General features: G+C 40.1%; 1 protein-coding gene across 1 annotated transcript; it reads right to left on the bottom strand.

Moving 5' to 3' along the window:
• Positions 1-34: 34 nt before the first annotated feature.
• LOC134660020 (uncharacterized) lies at positions 35-17493 on the bottom strand. Its single transcript, XM_063515717.1, has 10 exons — positions 17475-17493; positions 5911-6108; positions 5776-5880; positions 5477-5587; positions 5182-5292; positions 4900-5010; positions 4451-4567; positions 3515-3665; positions 1840-1969; positions 35-415 (listed from the first exon to the last, which is right to left on the bottom strand). Exons 1-10 carry the CDS (start codon positions 17491-17493, stop codon positions 35-37), a joined length of 1434 nt encoding a protein of 477 aa, XP_063371787.1.
• Between the last annotated feature and the right edge of the window lie 4207 nt (positions 17494-21700).

Raw genomic sequence — 21700 nt, 5'->3', positions numbered from 1 at the left:
TCCCGGTTTTGAGTAAATGTTGTAGTTATCTAGCTTAGTTCATGCACGGGCAAGGTGACGGACAGGGGGACGGACTAGGCAGGGGGCAGGGGGAAGGGTTAGGGGAAGGGAACCAAGGTTCAGGGCCGGGGGAGGGGCTGGGGGAAGGGAACCAAGGTTCAGGGCCGGGGGAGGGGCTAGGGGTAGGGAACCAAGGTTCAGGGCAGGGTGAAGGGCTGGGTGATGGGAACCAAGGGCTCGGGCCCGGACATGGACTCGGATTTCGTAGTGACCTCACGTCAGCGCAGCCTATAGTCCTGAAGATCTGGGGAGGGTCAGGTTGGAAGGCAATGGTGGGGGGACTGGGTACTAAGACTCTTGGAGGAATGATGACTAATGGTGTCGGTAGTGGCGGTTGGACTGGGCTTGGGGCGACCTGAAAATATAATATAAGATACAATACAATACAAATACTCTTTATAAATAAATAAAGATGCGGGTTCGAACCCCGGCTCATACCAATGAGTTTTTCGGAACCTATGTAGGAAATATCATTTGATATTTACCAGTCGCTTTTCGGTGAAGGAAAAAATCGTGAGTAATCCGGACTAATCCCAATACGGGCCTAGTTTTACCCTCTGGGTTGGAAGGTCAGATGGCAGTCGCTTTTGTAAAAACTAGTGCCCACGCCAATTACTGGGATTAGTTGCCAAGCGGACCCCAGGGTCCCATGAGCCGTGGCAAATGCCGGGACAACGCGAGGAAGATGAGATGACTAGCGGAAAAATTACATTAGATTTATTTTCTTTAGGGTTATATTCCTTTGGTTTTATAGTTATTTGTACAACAAGAGATCAAAGTTTGATATTTCTTCGAGTGCTTATTTTGAGTCCCGTGCAAGCGAAAGATTCTATACTATACTATACTAATTTAGAATCTTGAGCGTAGTAAGGGACTCAAAAGCGCACGAGATGTAAATAACTTTGATCTCGTGTAGTTCACAAAACTTTTCACCTCAGCAGTGAGAACATATTAGAGAACCCGAAAAATGTACCTATTCCTTCTTCATCACTTACCTATTCACTCATGTTTTCTTAAGATACCTATACCAACAATTAAGTTTTCACCTCAGCAGCTCGAACAAGGGTACTTTGCTACTTAAAAACAGTGAGCAAAATCGCATTTTGTTTATTTTGTCTCACTCAGTGAGCAAAATGCGATTTTACGCACTGTTTTTAAATAGCAAAGTAATTCGAGCTGCTGAGGTGAAAAATAAATTGAATCCCTGAAATTTTATAGATAAAAAGCCAAGAAGACTTTGAAGTTTGGGAGCCTAGAGAAAGGGATAAATCAAAGCCGTTTTTTACCGACTTCACTATTCAAATATTTAAGTAAGAGCTTCATATATAATCTCAAAAACTTATGTTAGTCAAAGCTTTAGAATGTCGTTTGAATATGTCCACGTTTTCTTTCAATAACTTATGATTGAGATCCTTTTTAGCCGCAAAAGGATTGCTCATGAATGCAAAAGTTAACTCACACTCAAATGTTCAAACCACTCGAAGAGGAATTTCCGACGCATTTAAAATACATCGAGGCAATTATGATTTTAATATTGTTTTAATACGTGAGTTAAACCAATTTATATCTATTTTAATTTCAGTATGACTTAAAATAGTTTAAATATTTATGATGTTCATTTGAGTTAACTCGACATCGTCTTTGCAATGTCAAAGTGTGAAAGTCTCATCATAAACGGCACATTTCTAGAAGAATACGAAGTTTATAATGACACTGTCACACTTAGTACTGACAAAGTCGATGCAGAGTTAACTTAGATGGACTCAGCAGTCAACTGACCTTGATAGGGCTAGGGCAAGGCACAGGCACGGGCTGCGGTCTGACCCAAATTGGGGGTAGCACTGGGGGCATCACCGGCGGCACCCTCACCGTGAACGGGGGCTGCTGCGGCGGCTGCACCGGCGGAGGCCTGGCGGTAGAGTTAAGATAAGATAAGATAAAAGATAGTTTATTCAAATAGGCATAATTACAATGCGCTTGTGAACGGCAAATAAAGCTGCACCGGCTCCAACCCTACACCTCTGCCCCGAGAAGATTTAAATCCCCCCTCAATTGGAGGAGGATATTGTTGGCAAGTCCAACAGAACTCGATTCCGTTACCATAGAAACCATAGTAACAATGACTTCACATTTTTACACCTAAACTAATTGTATGTGCTAATTTCATTTCCTTTTATAAAAAATATAAAAACTTGTGGTTACAAGACGGAGTTTCTCTTCTTCAACCTCTACGAACCAGCTATAACCACCGCACCGCTGAACAGGTATACAATATGAGACCGGCAACAAACTCGGCGGGACACATCTGTCAATAATAGTTGTCATATGACAAAGCGGAATATCCTGACAAAAAATCTGATGGCTCCTTAAAAATCCCCTTCCAGCTACGTGGTCCGATATCTTTCATGCCAAGGAGGGATTTTAATTTCTCGCCGTCCATGAATTCTAAAATTCCACTTAGTTCGAACATCAAACCACGAGGAATTCTAAAATTCCACTTAGTTTTTTTACACACCACATTTCACTTAGTTCGACTATGGAAAGCTAGATGGTGCCCGGGCGCTAGCAGTTGAGTTTTAAAAAAACCTGACACTCAAGGTCAAGTCTCATAAAGACAGTAATTTTCCCACAAGTTTATTCTAAGCTTAATAGCATCGTTCGCGGACGTTTCTGCTTGTTAAAAATATAAATCCTGACACTCGCCAATATCCTGACAAAGGACCAACAATCCTGACATGTATTAGAACAAATTAAATTATTTTCAGAAAATATTTTAATTTGTTTTTATTTTAAGTAGACACACTACTATATAAATTATAAACTTTAAATAAATGTCATATACTAAGAAAAAGTGACCAAGGCCTCCAGTGCCCCAGGCTGGAATCGAACCAGCGTCCTCTGCTATCGCGGCAGGTGCCTGTGCCATTCGGCCACTGGGCCACCTCGGCAGAGGTCGAATTTTTCCAAGTATATGCACTTCTTACTGAAGGCTTATGGCGCCCCCTGGCCACCTCTAAGGTAGAACAGTATGGTTCGACCTTTCTAACTGGATCATCTCAGGCCTTGGTCACTTTTTCTTAGTATATGACATTTATTACCAAATCTTTATTGTGACATAAAAATACAAACTAAACTAAGTACATGCATTATAAAACTAAAAATAATCTTAGAAATAAACTTATAAATAAACTTATAAATAAACTTAAAAATAAACTTATAAATAAAAAATGCTCCCTAGCTCGCTGTCCTGAGTTATGGTGCCCAGAAGACTGGCAGCGTTACCTCTTTGAATGGCCAGACTTAGTCTCTGGCCGAAGTAGCTGCCAGCCCTCTGGTCACCAGACGCATCTACGAGGCGCTCGGAAATCTCTTTGTATAAAGATTTCGCACTGGGCCCCCACGGCCCCAGAGTTTCGACTCCGAACGGCGACATTTATTTAAAATCCTGACTTACCTGACGGTGATAGGTGCGGGAGCGGGGGGATAGACAGGCCGGGGCTTCACCCAGATGGGCTGGGGGCGTGGCAGCGAGATGGGGCCCGGGCGGACGACGATGGGCGGCTGCTGTGGGAACCGGATCTGGCCTGGCCTCACGGTTATTATTCCTGGGAAGAAAAAAACATTTTTTTTATGTTCTTAGATGATAATTATCACAGTGGATGAGACCAGTGAGAAAATCGCTTTATAATGTCAGTTTATTTAATTTACAGCGTGCAGCGTTCGACCACTCTCAATTGAGTTATGTACTATTATGTGTACTATTATGTGTGTATTAACTATTTAGTGTTCCGTGCAAAACGTTGTTCACGGTACACTTATGGGATCACTTCGGTTTTGCAAATCGGTTAAATGTGTTTTTCTCAGAGACCATTTGACGTAAACAGTTAAAATTTGGAACAGTTATAGCAATTACTACCATTATATTAATAAGTCAAAACGGCTTATTTATTATATATTTTGTGTTAGTAACTAGTATGCCGCTCACTAGTTCGGGCATATTCGGCGCGATGACACTAGTGGTTCGGCTCGTGGACAAGCTGGAGATGGTGACCATCAATTGAGGGTGTTCCCATCCCTCGTTGCTTTGCACCGCTATTATAAAGATACTGGGGTACGGAGAAATACGTTCTAGACAAAGGTTTATGAATACCTGGCTGTGACTGTCCATAAGCACGCACGGGCTGGGGCAGCTCGGACACGGTCCGGGGCAGGGTCAGGGCTGGTCCAGTTCAGATTATCCACGTAGGACCTGGCTGTGACTGTCCATAAGCGTAGTTGACCTGCGGGCCGCAAGGGTTGCAGTGGCGCCACCGTCGCACGGGCCGGAGCACCTCGGACACGGTCCGGGGCAGGGGCAGGGCTGGTCCAGTTCAGATTACCGACGTAGTACCTGGCTGTGACTGTCCATAACCGTAGTTGACCTGCGGGTCGCCAGGGTTGCAGGGGGCTACGTTGATGGCGCCACCGTCGCACGGGCTGGGGCAGCTCGGACACGAGCCGGGGCAGGGTCAGGGCTGATCCAGTTCAGATTATCCACGTAGTATCTGGCTGTGACTGTCCATAAGCGTAGTTGACCTGCGGGCCGCAAGGGTTGCAGTGGCGCCACCGTCGCACGGGCCGGAGCACCTCGGACACGGTCCGGGGCAGGGGCAGGGCTGGTCCAGTTCAGATTACCGACGTAGTACCTGGCTGTGACTGTCCATAAGCGTAGTTGACCTGCGGGCCGCCGGGGTTGCAGGGGGCGACGTTGATGGCGCCACCGTCGCACGGGCCGGGGCAGCTCGGACACGGTCCGGGGCAGGGTCAGGGCTGATCCAGTTCAGATTATCCACGTAGTACCTGGCTGTGACTGTCCATAAGCGTAGTTGATCTGCGGGCCGCAAGGGTTGCAGTGGCGCCACCGTCGCACGGGCCGGAGCAGCTCGGACACGGTCCGGGGCGGGGGCAGGGCTGGTCCAGTTCAGATTACCGACGTAGTACCTGGCTGTGACTGTCCATAAGCGTAGTTGATCTGCGGGCCGCAAGGGTTGCAGTGGCGCCACCGTCGCACGGGCCGGAGCAGCTCGGACACGGTCCGGGGCAGGGTCAGGGCTGATCCAGTTCAGATTATCCACGTAGTACCTGGCTGTGACTGTCCATAAGCGTAGTTGATCTGCGGGCCGCAAGGGTTGCAGTGGCGCCACCGTCGCACGGGCCGGAGCAGCTCGGACACGGTCCGGGGCAGGGGCAGGGCTGGTCCAGTTCAGATTACCGATGTAGTACCTGGCTGTGACTGGCCATAAGCGTAGTTGACCTGCGGGCCGCCAGGGTTGCAGGGGGCTACGTTGATGGCGCCACCGTCGCACGGGCCGGGGCAGCTCGGACACGGTCCGGGGCAGGGTCAGGGCTGATCCAGTTCAGATTATCCACGTAGTACCTGGCTGTGACTGTCCATAAGCGTAGTTGACCTGCGGGCCGCAAGGGTTGCAGTGGCGCCACCGTCGCACGGGCCGGAGCACCTCGGACACGGTCCGGGGCAGGGGCAGGGCTGGTCCAGTTCAGATTATCGATGTAGTATGTACCTGGCTGTGACTGTCCATAAGCGTAGTTGACCTGCGGGCCGCCAGGGTTGCAGGGGGCGACGTTGATGGCGCCACCGTCGCACGGGCCGGGGCAGCTCGGACACGGTCCGGGGCAGGGGCAGGGCTGGTCCAGTTCAGATTACCGACGTAGTACCTGGCTGTGACTGTCCATAAGCGTAGTTGATCTGCGGGCCGCAAGGGTTGCAGTGGCGCCACCGTCGCACGGGCCGGAGCAGCTCGGACACGAGCCGGGGCAGGGCTGGTCCAGATCAGATTACCGACGTAGTACCTGGCTGTGACTGGCCATAAGCGTAGTTGACCTGCGGGCCGCCAGGGTTGCAGGGGGCTACGTTGATGGCGCCACCGTCGCACGGGCTGGGGCAGCTCGGACACGAGCCGGGGCAGGGCTCCGAGCAAGGGCAGGGCTGCTCCAGCTGCGGCTCCGGTGCCGGCAGCGGCTGCGAGAGTGCCGAGCCCAGGAGGAGAACTGAAACAATTTTTTTTGTGTACTGTGAAACGTGGCAAAATATCACTACATAGTACATATAAAACAAAGACGCTTCCCGCTGTCTGTCCCTATGTATGCTTAGATCTTTAAAACTACGCAACGGATTTTGATGCGGTTTTTTTTATAGATAGAGTGATTCAAGAGGAATGTTAATGTCGTCATCCGATTCGTGCGAAGCATCATCACACTTGCTCGTAAAAGGTGTTGTTACACATAAGCGATACGGTCCTAAATGTAGACCTAGGGTTGTAATGTACGTCCGAAACTAAACAGAAGTTTTTTTTTTTCCTAAAAAGAGCGATGAAAAATATTGTGTGTGCCACGGTCGGTACAGGAATTACTAACTGGTGTTAACTCTGAAATCAGTATATTTTAATGTAGGTCGTTTTACGTTACGTTTTACTCTTACGAGTATATACGAGTACTAGCGACCCGCCCCGGCTTCGCACGGGTTAACAAATTATACATAAACCTTCCTTTTGAATCACTCTATCTATTAAAAAAAAACCGTATCAAAATCCGTTGCGTAGTTTTAAAGATCTAAGCATACATAGGGACAGACAGACATCGGGAAGCGTGTTTTACGAGTACACTATGTAGTGATATACTTCTATTATACTTTTGTAAAATATTTACTTACTTACTTATGTATTTTAGTGTTAGTCTTCATCACGTCTTCATTATCAAATCAATTCCTCTAACGAAATAAAAAGCACACATAATTATTACTTATACGTAGTTTAAGTGTGCCTTTAATTATGAAGAGTGGCTTCAACTTTCTAAATCGGTCCAACTGTTTTCGAGAAACCGATATATCGGTCGCAAAAAAATTATATCGATTACCTATTAATAAAATACATCCACACAACATACTACAAAACAAAAGAACCACTTTCTTTTTGATATAATAATACTAATCTGAGCCTATATACGTCCCACTGCTGGGCACAGGCCTCCTCTCATGCGTGAGAGGGCTTGGGCTGTAGTCCCCACGCTAGCCCAATGCGGATTGGGGACTTCACATACATCCTTTGAATTTCTTCGCAGATGTATGCAGGTTTCCTCACGATGTTTTCCTTCACCGAAAAGCTAGTGGTAAATATTAAATTATATTTCGTTCATAAGTTCCGAAAAACTCATTGGTACGAGCCAGGATTTGAACCCGCGACCTACGGATTGAAAGTCGAACGTCATATCCACTCGGCCAACACCGCTTATTTTCTTTTGAAAGCCGATTAAATATGAATTTCAATAAAATATTAAACTAAATTTTAAAACCATTTAATTCAATAAATATTTCATAACTAAAATGTATACTTACTAGTTATAAGTAACTGTTAGCAAAGACCGTTATTTGCCGTTTAAATATTAAATCACTTAACGTTTGTTAACTTAACTTAGTTACTGACTGAAACTGCTCCGATTGACTTATAATTAACTTGAATTGATTCATTCGATGAATTGAACTGGACAAACTGAATAGCTATATTTAGTTCGTTTACATTGAACGATTCGAGCAGAAACTATATTAAGAGAATATTGGACAACCGCTACTCCATACAAATGTATAATAGCTATGCCCCTATAAATACTTCTGCTTCTAATACATTACATACATTAAATTGCGTAAAAATGTCAAATTTCTACGAAAATATCACGTTTATAATGACACTCCCTCACTTTGTTCTATTTAAGTCGGTGCAAAGTTAGCTGACAGTCTCTATCAAATCACGCGTCACGTTGCATAAAATGCGATTTGCACTAGATTGTGCATTGCATAATTTGCATAACACGTGTCCGGAAACAAATGAATGGTGATTACGGGACAGGTTATTTGTGCACAAAGAAATTTTCTATTTATCCCAAACACGGATTGGCCGATTTAGTGAAGATTATCTCTTTTTGACATATCGGCGGTGGAGTTTTAACACTTTTAACTCATCAGAGGATACTGGTATAAGTACGAGTATTTGTTAGATTTCCAGTGTTGAATTTGGACTAGTTATATAAATAACTAGCGACCCGCCCCGGCTTTGCACGGGTTAACAAATTATACAAAAACTTTCCTCTTGAATCACTCTATCTATTAAAAACAAACCGCATCAAAATCCGTTGCGTAGTTTTAAAGATCTAAGCATACAATAGGGACACACAGACAGCGGGAAGCGACTTTGTTTTATACTTGTAGTGATCATACTAACTAAACTGTCGTGAGTCACACTAAAATTAAGTTAATTTTACGCGCGCCCATCTTGAAAATGGAGACCTATGCTCTCCAAAACTTGTCGCACGAGTATCTAAAAATATGTGAGATAAACTTAAAATTAGTTTAATTAAATTATGGTGTAGGTCTACCACTTCTAAATAAACAATTGTAATTTTCTAAAACCTAGAGACTGCTAACATAGATAAAATTTTAACTTATTTACCAGATAACCACAGAACTTTGCCTTTCGCCATCGTCCGGCCGTCTGATAGAAACCCACAAAACCAGGGCCTTAAATAAAAAAAACCTCAAGCTATAACCCGAAATATCAAAACCGTAACCATATTGAAACCAAATATGCTGTTCGAAAAACAACTTTATAAGAAAAGAAATAGAGTCGCTAATGTGAACACGAACCGGCTTTTGTTTTTTGAACGAGTTTGTACCGTGAAAAATATTTTAAATATTTTTTTTTATGCTTGGCGGTTGATTCGTTTTTTTAAACATTTTTTTTAAATGATATCTTTTGAAATGGCTTTGAAAATCAAACCATATTAATCGAAACGCGTTGTTAATTTAATTAGTAATGGTATGAGGGTTATATAACTTTGTAATGCAGCATGAAAGAGTTTATAAAACAATGCTATCTTCATCTTTACAAACACATGTTACTGTTAATGTCAAATTTAATTGTTGGTTAGACATGAGAATTTTCTGTTTTCAGAATCAACCTTTTTTTTTCCCTAACAGAAATCTATGAACTTTAGTGAGGATCTTCGGAATCTGTTCAGCGCTATCCTTCCCAAATTCTACGATTCTTTGTCAACACTATAAAAAATTAATACAGGAAAATTCTCATGTCCAACCACAAGTAGGGTCAAGGTGAGAACAGCGGCTCAACACAAACAGTGGCCCCGTCGCCCAAACGCAAACACTGTAGTACCCTTACGTGTTAGAATAGCCATTAGGTACTCGTCCATTTGAATTCATTCGATTAGTACTGAATGTTTTATGTAGGAAAACATCGTGAGGAAACCGGAATAATCCCAATAAGGCCTAGTTTCCCCTCTGGGTTGGAAGGTCAGCTGGCAGTCGCTTTCGTAAAAACTAGAGCCAATTCTTGCGATTAGTTGTCAAGCGGACCCAGGCCCCCGTGAGCCGTGGCAAAATGCCGGGATAACGCGAGGAAGAAGAAAAGTACTGAATGTTTCATGTTGGAATTAGGTTGCGTGAGCTACTGTACCCGGCAATTTTTCCGAGTCACTGTTCCCTCCTTGATCCTATGACGTCGTTCTACAGTGAATCGCTGTCGTTCGGTAGTTCTCAATAAAGTTAAAGTGGAGCACGCTACAGATTGAAACTTGAGATCCTCCATCGTTTAACTAAATGTATGCGATAGATAACTTTAAATTGTCTGATTGGCCGAAACGGCATGTCTTTGGCTCGCATCCACGCTATCTTAGCACGAACATTGTTTCTTTTATCGCCTGTACAGTCAGCAGCCGGTAACACATAATGAAAATGAAATAAGACATGTCAAATTAGGAATCTGCGTGTATCTTTTAATATGTAGAACAATTAGACTGGACAGATACTTTGGAATGCAAACTGTGAAGATATTACTAGGAAGCAAAAACAAATTATTTTACGTTTTTCGTGGCTAATATGTGTCATGTAATGTAATGTTATGCGTTGTAATGTTATGTGTAAGTTTGTTTTTGTCCCTTTTTTTAGGGTTCCGTACCCAAAGGGTAAAAACGGGACCCTATTACTAAGACTCCACTGTCCGTCTGTCTGTCACCAGGCTGTAACTCATCACCGTGATAGTTAGACAGTTGAAATTTTCACAGATGATGTATTTCTGTTGTTGCTATAACAACAAATACTAAAAAGTACAGTGGGCGAGTCCGACTCGCACTAGTCCGGTTTTTTTATCTGTATATTTTTGCCAAGAAAAAACTATTTTTTAAATATTTTCATATGTGTTATTTCAAATAGAAATACACGTATAAATTATAAAAAGAAATCATATCACACGAAAGACAAACTGACCAAGACCAGTGCCCACAAAGTTATCTTCTGGGTACTGGAGGTATAAATAAATAAATATTATAGGACATTTTTTACACAAATTGACTAAGCCCCACAGTAAGCTCAAGAAGGCTAGTGTTGTGGGTACTCAGACAACGGTATATATGACACCGTAAGATTGTGAACCCGTTAGTTTATAATCTAACGTAGGTTAGGTTAGGTTAGATTATAATCTGCCTACCGTCAGTTTATAATGTAACTAGCGAGATTATAATATGACGAGTGTTTACAATTTTACGGTGACATATATAATATACAAATACTTAAATACATAGAAAACAACCATGACTCAGGAACAAATATCTATGCACAGGTAAAAGATGGATGACAGATATTCTTGGTGTGTTCCGTTCGCTTCTATTGAGGCTGACTGTACTGGGCCGGGCGCCATTTTAGCGGTCTAACTGCCGTCATAAAAGTGCCGCTGATGTTACACAAAATGCAGTTAATTGTAAATAATAGTTTCATTTCACTTCCGTGTACAAATCTTAAACAGTTATATCGTGGCTGCCATAAATGTAACTAAATTAATGTGTTTACATTTAACTGGAGGTACTTTTAACTTCTAATAATAGAAAGAGAATTTAGGCTGTATCACAAGTTTATCATAACATGTTTTAACTTTAACAAGCTTAAATGGGACTGGGCGGGACATGTCTGCCGCGTGCACCCTGAAAGGTGGGCCAAAATGGTTACCGATTTCAGGGTTTGCCACATGTTTAACATGTCATTTTCTATGACGGCTGATCGGTGATCACGTGGTTCTTTCCATAGAAAAGGAAGCGCCGGAAGCTCCGGCCCGGCCCGGGCCCGGGCTAGCGCGAGTCATCCTTAAGTTCTGTTTGTTTTGTATATAGGTATATTTAGCATAGACATACATACCCACGGAAATCCTACGCAATTTGGAAAGTCCTTCCGAGATTGAGATCGCCTACATTATACCTACGTTACTATCCCGTAGGTACCGAATGAACCGATTTAGTATGGAGATAGTTTGAGGCTCGAATAAGCAATTAGTACCTACATTGTGTATTAAGAGCGGTAAACAAGAATTTACGAACTAGTGTGAATGTGAATTGAATCCCGAAACCGAAGTCGAGGGCTTTATTAACACGAGTTTGTAATTCCTGTACAACCCTTCATCAGACTTGTGAGGAAAAAATGGAAAATAAATAAATCTTCTGCCTGATTTCGTACGTAACTACATTACAGCCCTAGGTCGAAATTTAGGATTTACGGACCGTATCGCCTACGTGTAATAACACCTTTTACGAGCAAGTGTGATGAAAATATCAATCATCTGTGTGAGAACTACACCGTGTTGAGAGAACTACACCGTGTGGATAAGCTGCGCTAATTATATTAAGAATAAGTGTAAAAACCGTGTAATAAGTGAAGAATCTTGCCCGAAGTTATGGCACCAACAGTGCTCGTTAAGTTGAAGATCATAGAAACACTCGGGTGAGCTGTATTGTTCTAAAAAACACATTAACTGACTAATGGACATAACTGTAAACACACGCACACATAGAACATTCAAAATTAACAGCAAATACTCGGAAATAATCGGAAATAACTTCAAATTAAAAGAACGGTATTCAGAATAAACCAGCTGATTTAAGACTGACGTTAGTGACAACTGTGACAGTGACAGTTGACGGAAAGTACACGTTCAGAAATCGCTCACGTTTACAGAGATAGTTACAAAGAATAAGTCAACCATCTTCCGAAAGAGGACGCTAGTAGGCAGCACCAACGCTCGCTTTAATATTTTATTTTGTAAACACATACCTAGACAACAAACACAAAAATGAATTGTTATGCGTGCCCTAATTTAATCGAAAGCCGATCAGAACTACTGGAATGCGTAGCCTGCTCACACACTTACCACTTCAGATGCCTTGGGATGACACTAGAATATTATACCGACAATCTGCAGGACCTAAATAGGATATGGCGATGTCCATGTTGCATTAACGTAACAACTCGTAGAAAGAACGACAGCACGCCAGTTAGAAGAATGTTCGACACGTCGTATTTAAACGCATCAGGCATGTCAGTTGACGAAAATCACGGTGAACTGCGTTCATGCGTGATGGTATTAGATGAGTCCAACCGAAGCTCTTTAGGCGACACCTTTAAATATCAACAGCCCCCAGAAGGACAGCAGAGTGTGACCATAGAACAAATTAGTACTTTATTAGACGCAAAACTAAAACACAACAACACTATTGTAGTAAACGATTTAAGGAAATTAATACAAACTGAAATCGATTTAGCCATCCAGAAGGTTCAAGTCGAGTTTACACAAAAAAACACTACCATAACAATAGAACAAAAAAGAATAGCACAGGAACTGCACACAACTACAAAAAAAATGGAGGATCTAGAGCTTCAACACCAGACACTAACATCCGAAATACGTGAACTGAGAGCCCGCTTAGACGGGAAAACAACGACCACTGAAGAAAACAGCCCGAAAAAGTTCGTACTGTATGGACTAGATGATTACTATGGTGAAACCGAAAACGACCTATATCCCCGTATTAGTCACGTATTTAATGATATTTTACACATTCAAATAAACGGTTTCATTGAAACCGTAAAGAGGCTAGGGAAAAAGGGAAGCCGTCGCCCTATCCTTATTCAACTCCTAAGCTCAAGGATGCAAAAATATGTTCTTGACAACGCACGTCATTTTAGAGGCACTGGACTCGCAGTCTCTGCAGTTCTGGATGGTGAAGAACTAAAAACCCGCCAACAACTTAGGGAGCGTCTTCGCGAGGAGCGCAAAAAAGGAAACCACGCAGTTATAAGAAACAGCACCCTTTTCATCAATGGAAATAAATATACTCCGACCCTAGCGAGTCGAACTTCAGCGCAACAGCCCACCGAAGTACAACAACAACTGCCCCACCAAAAGACCGAACACAAACATAATTTGGACAGTCAGTGTACACAAAGTATAGACAATATACATCTAAACCACAATCAAACAAACAACACCGCGCTAATACCGGAACCCGCACGTGCTGAAGCTGGTACTCAATTGCAGTTTTTTCGGCCCTCCTGAAAAACTCACATTGTTCCATCAAAATATTGCAGGTGTATTAAATAAGCAAGATATATTAGATCTAACTTTACAAGAATTTGAGGAAAAATGTCGCCATATCCATATAATATGTCTTTGTGAAACCTTTATTAAGTTAGGTGATGAAACGAACTTAGTACTTGAACACTACAAACCTTTGTGCTTCTACTGTAGACGTTTGGAAAAAAGGGGAGGGGTATGTATACTTGCTAAAAAGGATTTGGATTTTGAATATACTGAACTATCATGGATTGAAAAGCTTTGCCAGGAAAAGATATTCGAATGCTGCGGTATTGACATTCCTTGTTATAATATTACTATTGTATGCATTTATAGAATACCGACAGGGGATTTGGATAGTTTTTTCCGAAAGCTAGATAGACTTCTTAATATGCTGACCAAAAAGTCTACAAACAATAGACGAATAATAATATGTGGAGATTTTAATATTGACCTGTTTAAATCTAATCTTGATGCTGCTAAACATCTTGAAGCCACATTACTAAGCTATAACTTTAAGCTCCAAATTAAGGAACCCACACGCATAACTGAACGATCGTCTACTTGCATTGACAATATAGCCACAAATTTTGATATTGAAGATACCCCTAAAGTTCATCACTTGAATTTATCAGATCACTCTGCACAAGTAATTGAAATCCCAGCCAATATAAAATTAACTCCAAATTCTTGGTATATTCAGAGACGTGACTATTCCAAAACAAATTGCAACAAATTCCGAGAATGTCTCAATAGTTTATCATTTACTGAAGTATTAAATTGTAACGATTGTGAACTAGCCTTTAATCTTTTTCACGATGATATACTCTTATATTTCAAACTTTGTTTTCCTTTAATTTCGGTTCGGGTGAGATCAAATAAAAAGTTGAACTGGATTACCAGAGGAATGAAGACTGCTTCTAAAACTAAAAGGAATTTATTTATGCAATTCGTTAACACAAAAAATAAAAACGATAAAAAGAAAATTAAAAGCCATTACAAAAACTACTCCAGAATTTTTAAGAAATGCATAAGACAAGCACAAAAAAACCAAAACACAAACTTAGTCTCCAATGCAGGGAATGTAGCCCAAGCAACTTGGAACATTATAAACGCCAAACTAGGTAAAGATAAACCCAACCAAACGCTAGGCGATATGAATTTTAAAGGAGAAACGCTTACTAATCCACAAGACATTACGAACGCTTTTAATAAACAATTTCTAAATATGGAGAAAAATGAATCCAATAAACCGGATAACGTTGGAAAAGACAACATCAAGTTCAATACTTCTACCATCTACTTAAAACCAACAGATCAATTTGAAATAACAAAGGTCATAAAATCATTACGTAACTCGAAATCATGTGGTTATGACGAGCTTATAACGTCTGTAATCAAAGAAAATGCGGAGGTGTTGGCTTTACCACTCAGTCACCTCATTAATCTTTCAATTATGCAGGGTACGTTTCCCGATAAATTAAAGATTAGTATAATTAAACCGGTCTTTAAAAAAGGTGATAAGCGTGTTTCAGATAACTACAGACCTATTGCATTAATTCCCATAATATCTAAAGTATTTGAGCGGGTGATGTATTCTCGAATGTTAAATTTCTTTGATAGGTTTGATGTCCTGTCTGATCGTCAATTTGGCTTTAGAAAGAACAGGTCTACAACGTCGGCTATACTTGAGTTGCTAGAAGATATTGCTGAGAGCAGAGAGAAGAGGTTGCCCGTGACAGCAATATTCATGGACATGTCAAAAGCGTTTGACTATGTCCAGCACAATATTCTATTAGACAAATTGCATAAATATGGCATACGTGGGATCTGTGCGGACTGGATAGAATCGTATTTAGTGAACAGGCAACAGTTAACCGAAACCACAAAATACTGTCCTAAGACTCAAACTATAGTAAAGTTTCACTCTGACGTTGAAATTGTAAAACAGGGTGTTCCACAAGGCAGTATACTTGGTCCGTTATTATTTCTTGTATATATAAATGATCTACCTAATATTACTAAGCACAAAGTAACTCTGTTTGCTGATGATTGTTCCGTTGTTGTTTGCTGCAAAGATCCTGCTACTTACGAGTTTGAAGTAAATACTGTTTTCCATGATATTAATGTTTGGCTAGATAATAATAAGTTAAGAGTTAATTTAAATAAAACAAATTATATGGAATTTCATGCTCCTCAGGGTGACCCCACAAATATCAACATTATGTATAACAATGTAAAGATACATAGCGTAACATCTTTGCGATTTTTAGGCGTTATGATAGATTGTCACAATAGTTGGGAAGTCCATATTGAACACTTAATTAAGAAATTGACTAGGTTTATCTTTGCTCTGCGTAGATTGAGGAATATCGCTTCCAGGCAAGCATCGATATCGGCATTTCATGGCCATATAATGTCCAACCTCCGCTATGGCGTCATCTTATGGGGCAATTGCAAAGACATTAACAGAGTTTTTAAGCTGCAGAAAAAATGTGTAAGGGCGATCTGTAGCGCCCGAAGTAGAGACTCGTGCCTACCATTGTTCAAGGAATTACAAATACTAACGGTCCCCTCTTTATATGTATATGAAATCTGTCTTTATGTGAAAAAAAATCTACACAAGTTTAATATACAAAAAAGCAATCCGAGAATAACGTCCAAACTCCATGGCTTTAACTTGTGCTATCCCATTGATCACAAAACAGCTTACTTTAGAAAGAGTGTGTTTTATATGTCTGTTCACACATTTAACCACTTGCCTAATGAAATTAAAATACTTGAACAACCTGACTTCGGACGTAAACTTTATAAATGGTGCCTAGAAAAATCTTACTATAAGATAAGTGACCACTTTATGTCTTCGAACAATAATTCGTACGAATAGTAATATTTATTAATTTACTCATTGACATAGTACCAATCATTTTATTCGTATCACATGTAATGGCATGATATTTGTATAAGTATTTAGCTGTAAGATTAGTTTTAGTATTAATATTGTACTCCGCATCGCGGTTGATTGTGATGATTCTACCTTAACATAATTTTAAGATCATTGTAACTCACAATATGACAATAAATATTTCAATTTCAATTTCAATTTCAAATCATCGTCGTTATCCCCCGCAGTCGCTTGCAGTACAGCCGCCATCAGATATATCGGAGCGGCCAAGGTGGTCAAAAATATCTGAACAAGCACTCTATCGCCTTGAGAATTGAGTTGTGTGCAGATATACAGGATGTCCCAAGAAGTAGTGATATACTGAAGCTGGGAGGTAGAGGACCTAGAGGGCTATCTGAATCACCCCCATGTATGTTCCGCGATTTTTCGTATTTTCGGAGTTATGATTTTTTTAAATTTTTCACCTATCGCCGAGTACGATGAGATTTTTATTTATGGTGACGTGAATTATTGCGGTAGATGCTTGATTTTTTTTGTGTGCTAAGCTGATAGATAGGCCAATTCAGTATGGTAACATTTACTATCGTTAGATCTCTGAATGGAATTTAAAAAAAATTTAATGCCAAGAACGATAAAATTACCCAGTATGTTTTATTTTTCTAAGCGCCCTTGAAGTTGTGAACATACTGGGTAATTTTATCTTTCTTGACATTAATTTTTTTTTAAATTCCATTCAAAGATCTAACGATAGTAAATGTTACCATACTGAATTGGCCTATCTATCAGCGTAGCACACAAAAAAAATCAAGCATCTACCGCAATAATTCACGTCACCATAAATAAAAATCTCATCGTACTCGGCGATAGGTGAAAAATTAAAAAAAGTCATAACTCCGAAAATACGAAAAATCGCGGAACATACATGGGGGTGATTCAGATAGCCCTCTAGGTCCTCTACCTCCCAGCTTCAGTATATCACTACTTCTTGGGACACCCTGTATGTGAACACCTTGGCCGCTCCGTTATAACTGATGGCGACTGTACCTCCATACCTCCAGCGATGCGGGGCATCGTGGGAAATCGAATTAAGATCGTGTAAGGCCTGAGTGGACGCTCGCTCGGCGACGCGTGCAGCGTGGCTGTGGGCTCACGCGTGATGTGAGCAGCGTGCACTAAGGCCGCTCCTATACGTGCGCATTTGTTTAACATGCACGCCGCACGCCCCGCTTCGCTGCACGCCCAACTCGAGCGTCCACTCAGGCCTTACACTTAGATTTTGGTTCATGGTCACGGTTAATTTTCCGTTGTTTCTGTGCCTATTCTTGAAATTACCTTATCATTAATGCAAAGAGCGATTTGGCAAAGAATCTAGTGAGGTCGAGGGGCTACTTGGAAGATAGAACACATTAAGCTGGGTGCTTCTTGCCTTTATTACGAATTGGTAAATTGGTACTAAAGTAACAGTGCCTACAATATACTTTTCTAACCTCGTCGTGCCCAATGTGATTTTAAAAGGATAATATATTACCTACAATAAAAAGCCTGGATAGGTTGACGTTATATAAAATGTGAAATAAAGGAAAATCAACCCTATTTTCTAACTAATTTGGTTTAAATTTCAGCCGTTTCAGTCAGATTTGACCCGTACAAACATAAATAACTATTTATGTTTGTACGGGTCAAATCTGACTGAAACGGCTCAATATATCGAAGTATGTAGTTACATACTTCGATATATTGCAAGTTAATCATCATCATCATTGGCCTTAGCGTCTATTGCAGACGATTTATAGTGTGACATTACACCGCCTGTTATTAAGGAAACGCAGGGATGCCAAGCACCTGCATTATCTTCTCGGCTTCACTGTCAAAACCGGCCAAGTGCGAGTCGGACTCGCGTTCCAAGGGTTCCGTACATAAGTCCGACTCACGCTTGACTGCAAATTTCTAATAGGTTTTCCTGTCATCTATAGGTAAAGAACTATTTTGTGTATTTTAGTTTCGGAGATAAAAAGGGGGGGGGATGGTCATTTACTGCCTATTTTCTTGAATAACTACTGCTAAACTATTTATCTTAAAATTATTTTAAAAAAATATTTGAGATTCTATTTACGTTACACGTCCATCTTTGGGTCACAAACTTACATATGTGTGCCGAATTTCAACTTAATTGGTCAAGTAGTTTCGGAGAAAATAGGCTGTGACTGTGACAGACGGACGGCCAGACGCACGCGTGATCCTATAAGGGTTCCGTTTTTTCCTTTTGAGGTACGGAACCCCAAAAAGGAAGAAAAGTTAATAAAAAATATCTAATTATAGAGAGGTTTCGTTGTTCTTGAAATCTATGACCGTTTTCCGTAGCTATCTCTTAGTTTAGTAGAATCTCTTCACCTACGCATAAGGCCCCCTAGTCACGTGTTAGGCGGTTCGTTACATTTTGTTTGCGTTCGTGTCCGTGTAACCAAGGCGAATGATTCGGATCGGATCATATATTCCTTGTTACCTTGGTGAGATAAGTTTCAGGATGTTTCTGAGAAGATCACATACAAAGTATAAAACTGATGTTTATTCAAATTTAATTAATACTACCAAAGACATTAATAACTAGCAACCCGCCCCGTCTTCGCACGAGTCACACGAGATCTTAACAAATTATACACCTAAATCATCCTCAAGAATCACTCTATTGATAGGTGAAAACCACATGAAAATCCGTTCAGTCTTTTTTGATTTGATTGCGAACATACAGACAGACACGGCGGGGGACTTTGTTTTATAAGGTGTAGTGACTGTAGTGACTATAACAGAGTTAGTTTACTAAATTTGCCAGAGCATTTTAGCTAAATAGCAGCTCTTTAGTAGGTTTTATTATGATTACTTAATTTTCACAGTGAACAATTATTGTTTTGAGTCTCTAAAGAGACTTTAGCTTAGCTTAGAGATTATTTAACTAAGATCCAAGTTTCTGAGATCTTTTAGAGACTTAATAGCAGAAATCTGAATTTTGGGACAAAAATTTAATGACAGGTACCTAGGGAGTTCCTATATTAGTAAGCTTAACTATCGATGCTTATCTCATATACTTACTATAGTTCGTTTTTTTTAGCATTAGAAAGAACTTGCAAGAAGGTAAGCGATCTTGACATGTCGTTTAATTGAAAAACGCTTTTTAAAAATCAAAAACTATTACTTATGAAAGCAGAAGAATATAAATGATCGTATTAGATTCATAATTGTTACATATTTGCCGTAACTTATTTTTAAAATGTGTTTTTCAATTAAAAGACACATCGAGATTGTTTACCTTATTTCTAATGCTAAAAAAAACTAACTATAGAGATCACTCTAGGTTTTATTTGTTTAAATATAAGGTAAGTCATTAAAAGTATTAAACATAACACAAAATAAATAACTCAATAAAAAAATCAGTTGGATAAATTTCACTCGCCATTGTTTTTTTTAACAATAATTTTCAACAGGAATTTACTCAATTGTTAATGTCAATGTGATTTGTTTATAGTATTTTTATGACTCGATGGGTAGTGTGAAGGATGTCATCTCCATATCATTTATCAGTCTAGAGAGCGGATTAGAAGTAGCGATCTCAATATTAATATGGATATGACTGGTATAATTTATTATTTTTTCTACACACATTTATCGAACGAGCGAGCGAAGCGAAGCGAAGTTCTTACATTCGACTTTGAACACGCGGCTGGCTAGCGGCACGTCTCGGCATTTCGATGTTTTTAAGCTGAACTGTCAGAAGATAGTTTGATACTCAATAACTTAAGTAAATTTGTTCTAATTTAAATGAAATTGGGTAAACGTGTAGTCGAGGGCATTATATTTTAGTCATTAAATTATGAGCAGGCCCGATCAAGAGGTTATTGAGCTAGAAGAGCTTAGAAGGCCAAAAAGCTGTTTGTGAGAGGTCTTGCTATTCTGGTCATTTTTTTGCAAGAAACATGGTCGAGTTTAGTATCAAATGAAAGTGCTCGACTTACACTTTTATAATATCGTTTTTAATATATACCATTTTGAAATAATTAGCAAGATAAAAATAAAATAGAATAAACATAATATATGTATTTGACATTTGACAGGAAATATTTCGGCTTAGAACAGATACAGTTTATTTTAATCTCTATGGTGGCGACTGTAATCCAGGGTAGGGACAGCCGTATACGAAGCCCTTTATTCGAAAAAATAGCGCCATCTATATTACTTGACGCTAAACTTGTAAATGGCGCTTCAAAATTGATGCAAAAAAGCAAATCTTGTCAGTAGAAAAAGGCGCGAAACTCAAATTTTTTATGAGACCATATCCTTTCGCGCCTACATTTTTTCTACTGACAAGATCTGCTTGGCCAACTATATTATATATACATACTACTCTTTGCTTAAATCAATTAGTTAAGGGCTCCACAGACCTTGCAATAAATCCACGCGATCTTTGATCCATTGCCGCCTATAGAGCGACATAAAATAGTAGAAATTAAATAAAATGGAACTCAAAAATGTCCATACTAAATTGTTGCCATGTGTAAGCATTTTACGTCAAAAATGTGACAGTTACGTAGAAAGTGGCGCCCTCATTTATTTTCTATTATTTTATGTCGCACTATACGAGTACCTAAGTAGGTGCAACAAAGTCAATCGCTATTATAATTTTTGGTTAACCGCGAGTTCTCAGTTCGGGGCGAACTACTAGTTTATTAACATCATAATTTTTGCCCAATATTTACAAAAGCTTCCAAAAAGGTTTTTACTTTTTTGTTCCGATAAGTTACAATATTTTAGTGTGTAGAAAAAATAATAAACAATACGTCATATCCATATTCATTTTGAGATCGCTACTTCAAATCCGCTTCTCTATTTATCACCTAAGAAACGCCAAATCTAGCAGACTAGTATTGACATGACATCGAGTTTGAAAAATACTATTACAGTCATTACAGTACATACAGGCTACTTTTCCGCACTAGTGCGTAAAATAGCACTTTCCGTGCGATGTCGAAACTATAAAGTACCATATGTACTGTAAAACGTTGTTCGATACACGTGCGAATAGGTAATTCGCAACTCGTGTCGATTTAAAACACTCCCTTCGGTCGTGTTTTAATTTATCGCCACTCGTTTCGAATTTCCTCTTTTTCGCACTTGTATCGAAAATAACTATAATGCGTTTGTTTACCTATAGATACTTACGAATAAAAAGTAGGGAACATCAATGAAACAAAATGCTATGAAATACATAATATATATTTATTAATTG

The sequence above is a fragment of the Cydia amplana genome, chromosome 26 (genome assembly GCF_948474715.1).
Source record: "Cydia amplana chromosome 26, ilCydAmpl1.1, whole genome shotgun sequence".
NCBI classification, from domain to species: domain Eukaryota; kingdom Metazoa; phylum Arthropoda; class Insecta; order Lepidoptera; family Tortricidae; genus Cydia; species Cydia amplana.
The sequence above is the reverse complement of the archived record's forward strand: the minus strand, read 5'-3'. Positions and strand labels throughout refer to the sequence as shown.